At 41.1% G+C, this 11,762-nt stretch overlaps 1 protein-coding gene across 1 annotated transcript; it reads right to left on the bottom strand.

The window, feature by feature from the left end:
* Positions 1-137: 137 nt before the first annotated feature.
* Positions 138-10,359, bottom strand: MARVELD2 (MARVEL domain containing 2). Its single transcript, XM_066338421.1, has 6 exons — positions 9,280-10,359; positions 7,673-7,705; positions 6,430-6,566; positions 5,440-5,611; positions 4,991-5,041; positions 138-4,061 (listed from the first exon to the last, which is right to left on the bottom strand). Exons 1-6 carry the CDS (start codon positions 10,357-10,359, stop codon positions 3,945-3,947), a joined length of 1,590 nt encoding a protein of 529 aa, XP_066194518.1. The 3' UTR covers positions 138-3,944.
* Between the last annotated feature and the right edge of the window lie 1,403 nt (positions 10,360-11,762).

Below are 11,762 nucleotides of genomic sequence, written 5' to 3'. Positions count from 1 at the left end.
ATCTGGGCAAAACATTTTTTCCCTGTTTTTTGGGGGTTTTTGTTTTTGTGGTTTGTTGTTGTTGTTGTTTTTGTTTGGGGTTTTTTTTGGTTGGGTTTTTTTTCTTTTTTCGTTTTTTTTTTTTTCGTTTTTTTTTTTTTTTTTTTTTTTTTTTTTTTTTTTTCCAAGGAAAGCAATCTGAAGACAGGAAAAGAGGAATTCTTTAAAAAGTCAGGATTTGCTTCTTGGAACTGAAATAGCTGTAGTTCCAATTAGAACATAGACCACCTTTTCTTTAGAAGGAAAAAGTCCAGTTATAAAACACTGAAATGAAGTGTCTTACAAGCTAGCAGTTTGAACAAAAGAAGTGAGAAACGAGACTTCTTTCAGAACAGGGGTATTTTTTTTTTCTTCACACCAAGAATTTTGGTGCTGGACTGGAATACAGGATATACAGTAATTTTGTAAAATTTTTTACAAATGTTTGAAATCCCACCGCAATTTTGAAATTAATAAATAACATACTGGATACCTTGTTTTACAATTTCAGAGCAATTAGGCTTTTCATTACCATGAGCATTGGTAGTCAATATGCTGTCATGAAAGCTGGTCAGGCTATTGTGCTAGACAAAATTTTGGGTATGTTTGTTAGTTGCTGCTTTATCTGGCCTGAAAAAATGTACAGTATAGTAAAAAGTATGCCAGTCTTGTCAGTTGTTTTGATCCCGGATATCCAAATGCTTAATAAGACAAGAAGAAACAACAATCCAGTTTAGAAACTATACCATTTGTAGAAACCCTAAAAATCTTGAGCATCTCGATTTGTAGATCTGTGGAGCCAGACAAGCATTTTCCAGGAGGAAGACTGAAGGATAAAACTTGCTGTATACATTCAGGGTTTGAGGACAGTCTGTAATTAAAAGTCCACTGATGTAAGGCAATGTTCCTTGGTGATTCATTTACGTGTTAACTACCTTCTGCAAAAACCCAGTCACACGGGTAAAACCACACAGCACATTGTTTACACATACACGCATAAGTGTAGATTCAGAGCTGAGCCTAGAGGGACTGCACAGAAAGACTGAGGTGATAATTATCTAAAAACTTCAGTTTTGTCTGGAGTATGTCTTCTATTCTTTAAGAATAGGCCACTTTCCTTGATAGTTCTTACAGTAACTCAGATTGAGAGATTCTTCCATCACTTTCCTCCTAATTTCTGCCTTGCTCCAAATTGCTTCAGCTTCTGGCCATTAATTCTTATTTCATTAATCTCAGTTTCTCTGAGAGATGAGCATGTTAGACTAATCTTAGACTAACAGTTTTTCTCCAGTATGTGTGTAGCATTGTAGACAAGACCTTTTTGGTTGTCCACTGGTAGGGTAGAGCAAAACCACTGCGCAGATTGTGCACACCAGAAGGGCTTGAGCAGCGCTGAGGCCTGTAACAGACACAGGACTAAGCAAGTAATTTACTCTAATAGTTGCAAGACATTGTTGATGCCGTTGGATGGCCTGTGTACCTTAGGATGGTAGCTTACTTCTGTCCTGCCCTACACCACTCCTGTCTGGAACCCAACAGGCAGGCAGAAAGGAGTATTTCTCTCCCAGCTTCTCTTCCCAACATTTGGAAAATCTGCTTGGCCACACCTGTGGCATCTTGCTGGGAAATCAGAATCCACATACAGATGTTGTCACTCTATCTCCTCATTCCAGGCACAGGTATGGTGTTTCCTTTTCCCAATCCATTAGTTAGAAACTTTACAGGAAAGAAGCAGCACGACGGTTCTCCACAGGCTATGCAGACACTGTCTGAGGGACCAGGAGCCAGTTTCTCAGAGACTGAAACTCAGACCACTGTCAAAAGGAGGCTGAAGCTGGGTGTCAGTGTCCTACAGAAAGAAGACCTGTTAAGTGTGCAGACTGTGAATCTTCCAAAGAAAACATCACTCAGGTTATCATTAGCACCTTATCAACACCAGTTGATCCTCAAACTTGCACTAATCTTCTTCTTGACTGCAATGCCCAGAACGCTCACTGAGAAAAAAAAAGAAACGTGGCTCTACAGTGAGATGGCATTCATTTAGACTGTGGAGACTTGGACAAGTACTTCTCTTACAATGAACGATTTAACAAGTATTCAGCACAACAAGTATAAAAAATTGGCCCACCTCCCTTGTAAGGAAGAGAGGTTTCTCCTTTAAAATGAATACAAACCAGAACTAGAGAGAAAGGCACTGAAAAGAAAGAGAGTACAAGGCATAGCACTCGCTGTCACCTCTTCTCAGAATAATGAAGATACTGAGGCATTTTCCAAGTAGATCAGCCTGAAGGCTTTGAAATGAAGAGGTGCCAAATTTTCAAATTCTCTTAGTGTTCCCATGGCATCTTGTGCTATTTACTTCATCCACTGAAGCTCTTGGAATTAAGTGGCTGATAAAACTGGAATGCTAGTTTTACAAATATGAAGCTGGGTGCATGGCCATCAGGATTGCAATGGGAATGATAAGGGCTGAAAAACCAGAAGGGCTACAATAGTCAGAGTGAGGTATTTTAATATGTTTCCAGCAGTAGAGCAGAGTACCATGACCATACTAAACTGGAAAAGGCTTTCCTGGTGGTGTTCCTTTAAATTAAGGCAGAAGTAAAAAACTTTCTTTCAAAGAAAAAACCAAATCACTAACAAAAATTTGCAATAACTGTAATCAGAGCACCTTTTTTAAAAAAAAAGTCTCTATAAACAAGAGAGTAGTATGGCTGCATTGGTGGGGGTTTTTTATATTAAAAAACATATTTCAGAACAGACAAACAGCAGTCACAGAAAACTACAAAAACTATCAATGCTTCTCACAATTCTAGTAAGTAAAAAAAAAAAGTTAATAAAGTAAATGAAAATATGAAGAAGGATACAAAGAGAAAATTTACTGGCTTATGAAAATACTTGCACATACAAACCTATCCCCAGCAAAATATCCCCAAGAAAATATAAAAATATATAAAGAATTTATGCAAATAAGCTCTGGAAAGTACCTCTTTTAATACATTTTACCTGGCCTTAAAGAGGATACTAACAACTTATGCTTTAAATGAGAATTCATTTTGCTGTACTTGCTCTCTGAATGCCAAGTTCACTAACAGCTGCTGCATAGACAAAAAGTCCTGCTACTTGCTGATGAAGAGTGAAGTCCTTAAACACACAGCATGATCCTAGCATTAACCTAATAGCATGATCTGGAAGGTAGGCACATACACTGACCTATATCAACACTAATGGAACATTAGTATGTCTCCTCCTGTACCTCTATTCCTTTAAGGCCAAGTATGGATTTGTTGCATCATCTCTGAAGAGGGCAACAAAAAACCAAACCCAAGTCCCCCTCCCCCAGCTGCTTAAATAAGAAACTATTTTCTCTCTTGTTAGGCAAAATCCAAGATGATTTCTGGTATAATGTAATGCATAATGGTACAATGTATTGGAAATACAATATAATTTTTTTTTAATCTAGCTTCTGAATTGCCCAAATTATTCAATGCAATTAGGCAGTGCACCAAACTCCTCAAAGAAAGAACAGCTCAGCTCTTTCTGCTATCATTAAGATGTCACAAATAAATAAAATCCAAAATTGTTAACTGCATTTCTGTGCAAAGTTTCCACAAGATATTTGGAAACTGCTTTTGCTGGTAGGCTTTGCAAGTTTGCAAATGAAGTATTTTCAAATAAAGTACTCATATTTAAGAGGTTAGGATTTGCACTAATGAAAGCAGAATGTTAGCAGACGTTTCCTAACTTGTAACTTCAATTACAACTGGATCTGTATACAAACCTATCAGCAACGTACACCATCCAAATACATGACAGTGATTAAGTAATCCCCATAGGTGCACTGTCCAAAGGGTAAATAAATAGAATCTAGAATACATGTATCTATTTTAAAAACAGAAAATAGTATCCATGAAGTTAAGGCATTGCTAAGTTTCTATGTTCCAATTCATAACTTTATCATAGTCCTGAATTCGTTGTTTTATGTGAGAAAGCTTATTCTTCAGATAGTCACAACGCTCCTTTTTCTCCAGAAATGCAGGATCCTGCCAAAAATACAAAAACCTTTACATTAATATATTAGGCTTTCAGACTCTTCCAAAAATAGTCTATTATCCATTTTGTTCTTGACGAAAAGGACAATATGTAAATATTCTCAAAACAATCACACTCTTTCTCTGGCCTTTTTATTTCCTGTTTTCCCTTCCTTCATAAAAGGCCAGAAGAAAATGTTCTGTCTTTATATACTGTAGTTAGTAAATAGAGCTGTTTTAAATCAGAAATCTGCATAAATTACATCCTTCAACACAGTTTAGATTTTATCCATGTATTTGTTGTATGTGCAATAAATCCTTCCACTCCCCAATAAAAAAATTAAGTTTACCTAACATGGCCAGAAACTCTGAATTCCATGGAGAATAAAAAATGTATTTGTAATGCATAATGTTTTTAATGGAACGCAGATAGACATTTGCTGCCTGCACTTAAAAATTACAAAGAGAAACCTCTTGGATTACATTGAAAATTACTTTTTGAGAGAGTCTAAATTCCATTGAAAAATACAAAACTTCTTTTCAAGGGTAAGACTATGTTTTCTGTTTTTATCCATTGGCTGTGTCAGTCAGTGAATGTAACTGGCCTGATCTTCTGAGTGCAGAATGTTAAGAGATGAACCATACTCTCAGAACCATACTCTCAGAAGATGGAAACACTCTACTCTTGGGTTGTGGTTTGGGTTTTTTTCTGACATGTGGCTACTGGTATCATTATTCTTAAAAATGCTTGTTGGCATGAGTGTATGGGTTATGTCCCAACTTTGCCAAAGCTTTAGAAGACAAAATACACAAACCACTACAGATACCTGAGCTACCCTGACTTACTGAAATCTGCCTAGTGTCACAATTACTGGCTATTTACACCTACTTTGCTAGCTAGTCATTAGATTCAATAGTAATGTAAATCTAAAACCACTTACATTTTTCTTCTTCTTGTATTCTTGAAGAACTTTTGATATCCTTTCCTGCTCCTAATGAGAAACCACAAAGTTTTAAGCTTTGAGTGTGCTCATATGTAAATTCTACAAAATACTCATCGGAATTCTCATGTGATCATTTTAACATTTTCGATGTAAATCTTGTATTTGAGAAATAAAGAAAATACATCAACTGTGATGAACTAGAACTTAACTACTAGTATGAAACAAAGAAACAAAACCCCCCAGAAAACCATGTATACATCTTAACTGGAACCTGGTCTGAATCCCTAATTAGTGCCCAGAGATGATGTAATATATGGGGAAACTTCCTCTCACACCAGGTCACAGCCAGCATTATAAAACATTGTGCCCTAGCTGAAGACAGTCAGAAACTGCATAATACCACCTAATACAACTCTTTTCCATGAGCCCATTTCACAGGTACTTACATATATGCTTTCAGGATGGTGTGGAAGCTGTTTCAGCAATGCATCCAGTTCATCAAACTTTTTTAATACAGCATGAACTTCCATAGACAGTTCTTTATACTCAGCAAACTGATCATTGAATACCGCTTTGTACCGGTCTCTCATTTCATTTGTTTGAATTACAGGGTATTTCCTGGGGGAAAAAAAAAAAATAAAAAAAAAAATTTAGTTTTAAAGATAATACATGCTAACAACATTAAGCCTCTTCACCTTGACAGTGTATTTCTGTATTTTTTCCTAATCTCATTACCTGCTGAAATTTGCATGTCTGTAAAGCACTGAAATCAGAGAATCACAGTATAGTTGAGGTTGTAGGAGACATCTGGAGTTATTTGGTCTGACCTCCTGCACAGTCGGGAACACTTAGACCAGGGCTGTGTCCAGACACCTTTTGACATCTCCAAACATGGAGACTCAGTTTCTTATGGAAACCTGTGCAAACCCCCACAAAGAAAAAATATTTTCCTAATATTCAGGTGAAATCTCCCTTGTTTCTATTTGTGCCCATACCAAATAGTATAAAAATTCATTTATGATATCAGACTTGGAAAGGCCTACCCTTTAAATGGGAGCACATTACAAGTTCAGCCATTAAAAAGTAGGACTAGTCAAATTTCAGGCCCTAAAAAGGCAATTTCCCATGTATTTTAGTTATCTCCTCTAATATCTATATAGTGGTATTCAGTTCTTTTTGCAGTTATTGTACTTCCTAGACTATTACATTCTGCTTCAACATTTGAGGTTTGCGTGGGTTTCACTTTTTAATTAAGACACCTTATTTATAGGTACTGATCTTATGCCACTGATACCAGCCCTATCTTCTCTACTTTTTAACGTTAACACACAATTACAAGTTTCCCATAGCACATGCATAGGAGAGAAACCACAAGTGTATATAGGAGAAATGCAGAGTGAAAAACATTATTCAAGTATCAAAATCAAGTCACTCACGCTAAGTAGTCTGGCATCACTATAGGTTTAGGAATGTGGCCTGCAGGTATATGACCATTAAGTAGCTCTGGTTTTCTTTCCAGTGATTTGAGCTGCCTGTAACTGACTTCTTCTCTTGGTCTGTCATCACCTTCATACTGTTTTATAAGAGAAAGAATTTTTTTCTTAATAAAACCAGTTTTAGTTAAATCACAAAATACACAACTTTAAGATGGAGATATATGTATTGAGCAGCAGCAGAAGCAAATAACAGATATTTCTTACAACTCTTATGGTAATTAGAAAATCAGTTTAATGAGTTACAGTAATGCTTCTGACACAGCATTTTTCTTCAGTTTGTCCTAACAGCAGTACAGATAAATACTTCTGGAAGTTTGGAAAGATTTGTTTGCGTATCTTAAAAAAACAGTGTAAAGAAGTTTCCTTCAGTATTCATTTAATTTGTGAATTAACTGGAATAATTCAGTTATTTGGAGTTCCCTTTTCTTCCTGTTTCCTACTGCACAATTCATCCCTTGATCCAGAAATAAAAACACTTGGAATCTCATTAGTACACAAACAAACTGACCTAGTATTGAATCAACAGAGAAAACAGTGGCAGAGAAATTCACAGTGTCTAACAGGAGACATTTAAGACCAAAATAAATACATTATAGTTTCTCTGGAAACCCTATACAATCTTTGCAGTGTATGCACAACAGTTTGTGTGGCTGAAACACTAACATTGCTGATGCTTTAAAATTGGCAGGGGCGGGTCTTTGGAGCAGTCTCAGAAACCAAGAAGCTCAACTCACAGGGAACCTACATTGTGCAGATTCTGCTGGCTCTCCTGCAAATTAGGCACACAGCCAGGAAGAAAGAGAGTCTCAAACCTATCATGCACTAGACGACCTGCTGTTTTAGTCATGTTTACTAAACTCATTCTGATGAATGCTACAGAACTTGCAGCCTCATAGAAAAGGGTAAGAGTACATGGAGAGGCAGCCATCACATCTGCTGCTTTACAGTTTTATAGATTTTATAACCTAGCCTAACTAGGAGTAAGTTCTTTACAAGCTCCTTTTGAATATTCTAGTCAGGAGACTGCTGTCCAAACTAATTTAAAGAAATAAACCTAATCTCTTCGAGGTAAAAAAAAAAAAAAAACAAAACCCCACCCCAATAAATAAATAAAATAATCACATGGAAAAGAATAGCCATTTAGAATTACCAGTAAAGAGAAAAATAAATTCCTATTTCCTACCGTCTTTTCTGGGAAAGAGGATTGTGTTTTCATCTACCAAACAAAAAAAAAGGAAAAACCAAGTTTCAGCAAAAATAGTATGCAAAACCACAGACTCCTAAAATTTAAACATTTTCAAAATCATATTGTACAGAAAATTACATTTATATTTAAGTATGATGAAATTTAGGATAAGAAATATTTTCAGATCCAGTAATTTAAAAACTTGTTGTCTAAGGAAAACCACCACCCAAACCCCAGAACAACAGGATTTCCGAGACCACAGCTGTAGGGAACAGCTTGCAGGAAATATTCCATCCACTTCTCAAGCTCCTTTATTGTTATTTCACATTCCAGCCCATGTTAACTACTAACACTCTGAGATGTATCTAATTCATTGCCTAGAACACACAACAGTACCAGTGCACTAACTGGTAGCTCAACTTGCAGCTGTTTTGCACAGCACTCTCCAGAGTCTAACCTCTATCATTAAAGTATTCCCTTTAGAAATGTTTAGTAACTAGACTAAAAGAACTTGATAGTAACAGGGAAGAATGAACACCTTGTGTGTAATTCTGCAATCACCTTGTCCTTGCAGGACACAGTATTAGTTGGTTAAAAAACTTTTATTGAAGAAGTATAATTAGTTTTAAAAAGAAAAGTCTCAATTTTATGCAAGATGGTGTACTGGAAACCAATGTTAAATGAAAATCCTGCAAATCAAACTGCAGTCAAAGAGCAGAGGAAATGCAACTTCAGACTCTCTCCTTCCAGAATCACTTAAAGGCTGACTCCTCCTTAGGTTAGGTTTATGTACATTTCACATGCATTAATTTTCATACTATATTAAGTCTTACTCATTTTTTAAAGGCCTTTTTGGTGATATTTTCAAATTAAGGAAGTTCTACACAAATTACTTTGAACTCTCTAAGTAAGAGTGTTAAATCTCTACTGTTCTAGTTTACCATTAACTAGGCAAATACTGAATGCTTCTAGTATGGGCAAGGCCAACAGTCAGGCAAAATATTTGACATGAAAAAGATGTGGCTGACTGAAATTTGAGACATTGAAATCTAGCCAAGGCTGCTACTACTAATATTTGCCGATAACTATTATGAGGAATGCTGAAAAGACCTAAAGAAGGTGCTTGGAATTTTGCTTGCAAAGTAAAAATAAGTATTTCACATTCTTAGGTTTATTCACACTAGCACTCGATGTGTTGAACCCACAGTTTTCAAATAAATGCTAATAAATAAGCCACCTAACCCTGCTGAACAGATGAACATTGTTCGTTTCTTCCTTTGTTTGGAAAATACACACTAGGAAGTAGTTAATCAGCTGACTCAAGAAGAGAGCCCAGTATTACGAAGGGAACAGAGCTAGGGCCTTACCCGAGGTGAACATTAAAAAAAAAAAAAGTGTCCAAGACTTTGGATCTGACACCTTAAAAACGCCTTTCATTTGGCAGTTTCTAATACTGTAAGACTGGTTAAAATTCAACCTCAGGGCTATAGATCTGCTGCTGCAGTGAAGACGCTTGATTCGACTGTCTACGCCATGGTACGACCTTACAGCTGCTCCCCATCATGTGGTACACGATAGACAGGAAACGATAACTAATAACTTACCTCCTGTTCCATTAATTCCCTGCGCCTCCTGGCCCCTTCGTGTCTCCACAACTTTAGGGAAACCATTGCACCAATTAGATAGATGATCACAGTGACAAACAAGAAAATGATTGCTGCAGTCTGACCGCCCTCCACACGGCAAAAAGCCGCATTTATCGGCGTCTTAAACAACTGGTAATAGCAGAGCCCACCTCGGTTGGTATCGTTTACGTACACTATGGCAGCCGACATGTACAGGAAGAACAAGACTACATTGATCCCAAACTCGGTCAGAGGCCACCAGTTGGAATCGAGGAGGATAGTTCGGTAATACATGGACATGCCCAGCACGAGAAGCACTATGGTGACGATCCACGCCACTCCCGCCACCACCAGGATGAAAGGCGTTTTGGGCCCGCTGTATGAGTATCCCCCATAGGCGCTGCCTGCCCCGTATCCGTAGGGCTGCGAGAACCCGAACATGTTGTACCACTCGTTGTCCTTGTGCACGTAGGCGGTGACACAGGCGAAGACGGCGGCACCCAGCAGCAGCTCGGCCACGCCGAGGATCCTGAGCAGCCCTGCCCAGGACTTCATGTAGGCGTACCGCTGGTGGTACTCCTCCACCCGCTCGCTGTACGTCTGCCCAGTGCCGGCGCGGCGCTCCAGCGAGTCCAAGGGGTCTCCGGAGGGCAGCATGGCCTCAGCCTCCTTCCGAGAGTTGTAGCTCCCGCCCGACCCCCCGAATGGGTCCGTGTAGGAGCCAGGCACCGCCTTGCTCCCCGGCTGCAGCGGGGCGGGAGAGGCAGGCGGCGAGCACTCTACCCCGTCCGAGATGTACCTGATGTCTGAGGCCGTGCTATCCCAGCTGGAGCCGGGGTGGCGTCTCCCTTTGAAGAAGTTCTTCCACGAGTCCGGAATGAACCGCCGAACCGGCTTGAGCTCTGCCGGCCCGCTGGGTCCCGGGCTGGCCCCGCCGGGGCCGAAGGGGGGCTGCAGGGGCAGAGGGGGCGGCGGCAGCGGGGCGGCGGCGGAGCCGGGAGTAGCCACGCGGGGCAGCGGGGACCCGCCGGGCCGGCCGCCCTGCGAGCTCCGCGACATGGCCGGCGCTCAGCCCGAGCCCGGGGCGCTCCCCGGCCCCGCTCGGCTCACCCGACGAGAGAGAACCGCCGTGGGGTCCCTAGGGCAGCCGGCGCCGGAGAAGGACGAGCCGGGCGGAGAGTGCCCACTGGCCCAGGAGCAGCCGCCCAACACCTGCAGCACCCCGGCGGCCTCACCTGCGGCGGCCCCACGGCCTTCGCCCGGGGAGGCGGGAGCTTCCGGCCGGCCAGCTGGGAGTGGCGGGACCGCCCCGGCCAGGAGCGGCGGGAGCTTTCCCGAAATCGCGGTGCGCCGGCAGTGCGGATGCCGGCAGGGCGCGGCCGGGCCTCGCAGGAGGGCTGGGCGCCGTGACTCACAGGATGACAGAATGGGTCAGGTTGGAAGGGACGGCAGAGGGTCATTCATTTGTTCCAACCTCCGTGCTCAGGTGCTCAGGGAAGGTCATTTTAGAGCACATCGCACAGGATTTGCATCCAGAGAGTTCTTGAGTATCTCTGGTGAGGGAGACTCCACAATGTGTTCCAACGATGGTGACTCGCACAGAAAGAAAGGTATTCTTCATATTCAGGTGGAGCTTACTTTGCATCAGTTTCTGCCCCTTGCTTCTTGTCCTATTGCTCAGCACCACTGAGAAGAGCCTGGCTCCATCCTCTTGACACCTTCCCTTTAGGTATTTACAGACATTGATAAGGTCCCCTCTCAACCATCTCTTCTCGAGGCTTGAACAGGTGCAGCTTCCTCAGCCATTTCTGGTAAGAGGGATGCTTCAGTCCCCTAATCATCCTTGTTGCCCTCCAGTGCACCTCCTTCAGGAGCTCCATGCCTCTCTTGTACTGGGGGCCCCAGAACTGGACATAGCACTCCAGGGTGTGACCCTACCAGGGCTGAGTAGCAGGGCAGGATCACCTCCTTTAGCCTGCTGAAATGCTCTTCCTAATGCACTGCAGAATTCTGTATGCCTTCTTGGCTACAGGAGGCCAAGTTGAACTGCTGTTTCATGGACAGCTTGTTGTCCACCCCCAGGTCTTTCTCCACAGAGCTGTACTTCAGTCCCAGCCTATGCTGGTGCTTGGGCAGTGCCTGGCACACAGCCAGCCCAGTGATGGGGAAACCCAAGGTACTGAGCAGTCTGTTTTGACAAACCAGCACTTCTCCCATCATTTATCAGGTTCAGGAGCTGAAAGAGAAAACTGGTGTGCTGCAACATTGCCTTCTGCAAAGGGCTTTCTACATTCACCACAAAGTCTGCAGTATAAAGTAGCATTAATGCAGTAGGAGTTTTATTTATATTGTCAGTATGGGCTATCAGCCAGTTCACGGTAATGCTTCAGTCTCTTTTACAAGGTTTAAAATTCCAAACAGTGAATGTTTTTAAGGTATAAATTTTAATAAAACCTTCAAAT

This window comes from Sylvia atricapilla, chromosome Z, assembly GCF_009819655.1.
Source record: "Sylvia atricapilla isolate bSylAtr1 chromosome Z, bSylAtr1.pri, whole genome shotgun sequence".
Lineage (NCBI taxonomy): Eukaryota > Metazoa > Chordata > Aves > Passeriformes > Sylviidae > Sylvia > Sylvia atricapilla.
The sequence above is the reverse complement of the archived record's forward strand: the minus strand, read 5'-3'. Positions and strand labels throughout refer to the sequence as shown.

What these genes read in the sequence shown, in the direction of transcription:
- MARVELD2 (XM_066338421.1), bottom strand. Translation starts at nt 10,359, where the DNA reads ATGTCGCGGAGCTCGCAGGGCGGCCGGCCCGGCGGGTCCCCGCTGCCC. An exon ending in GGGAATTAATGGAACAGGAG is followed by an intron (nt 7,706 to 9,279) that starts GTAAGTTATTAG and finishes TTTGTTTGGTAG; the next exon opens with ATGAAAACACAATCCTCTTT. An exon ending in CCTCTTTCCCAGAAAAGACG is followed by an intron (nt 6,567 to 7,672) that starts GTAGGAAATAGG and finishes CTTATAAAACAG; the next exon opens with TATGAAGGTGATGACAGACC.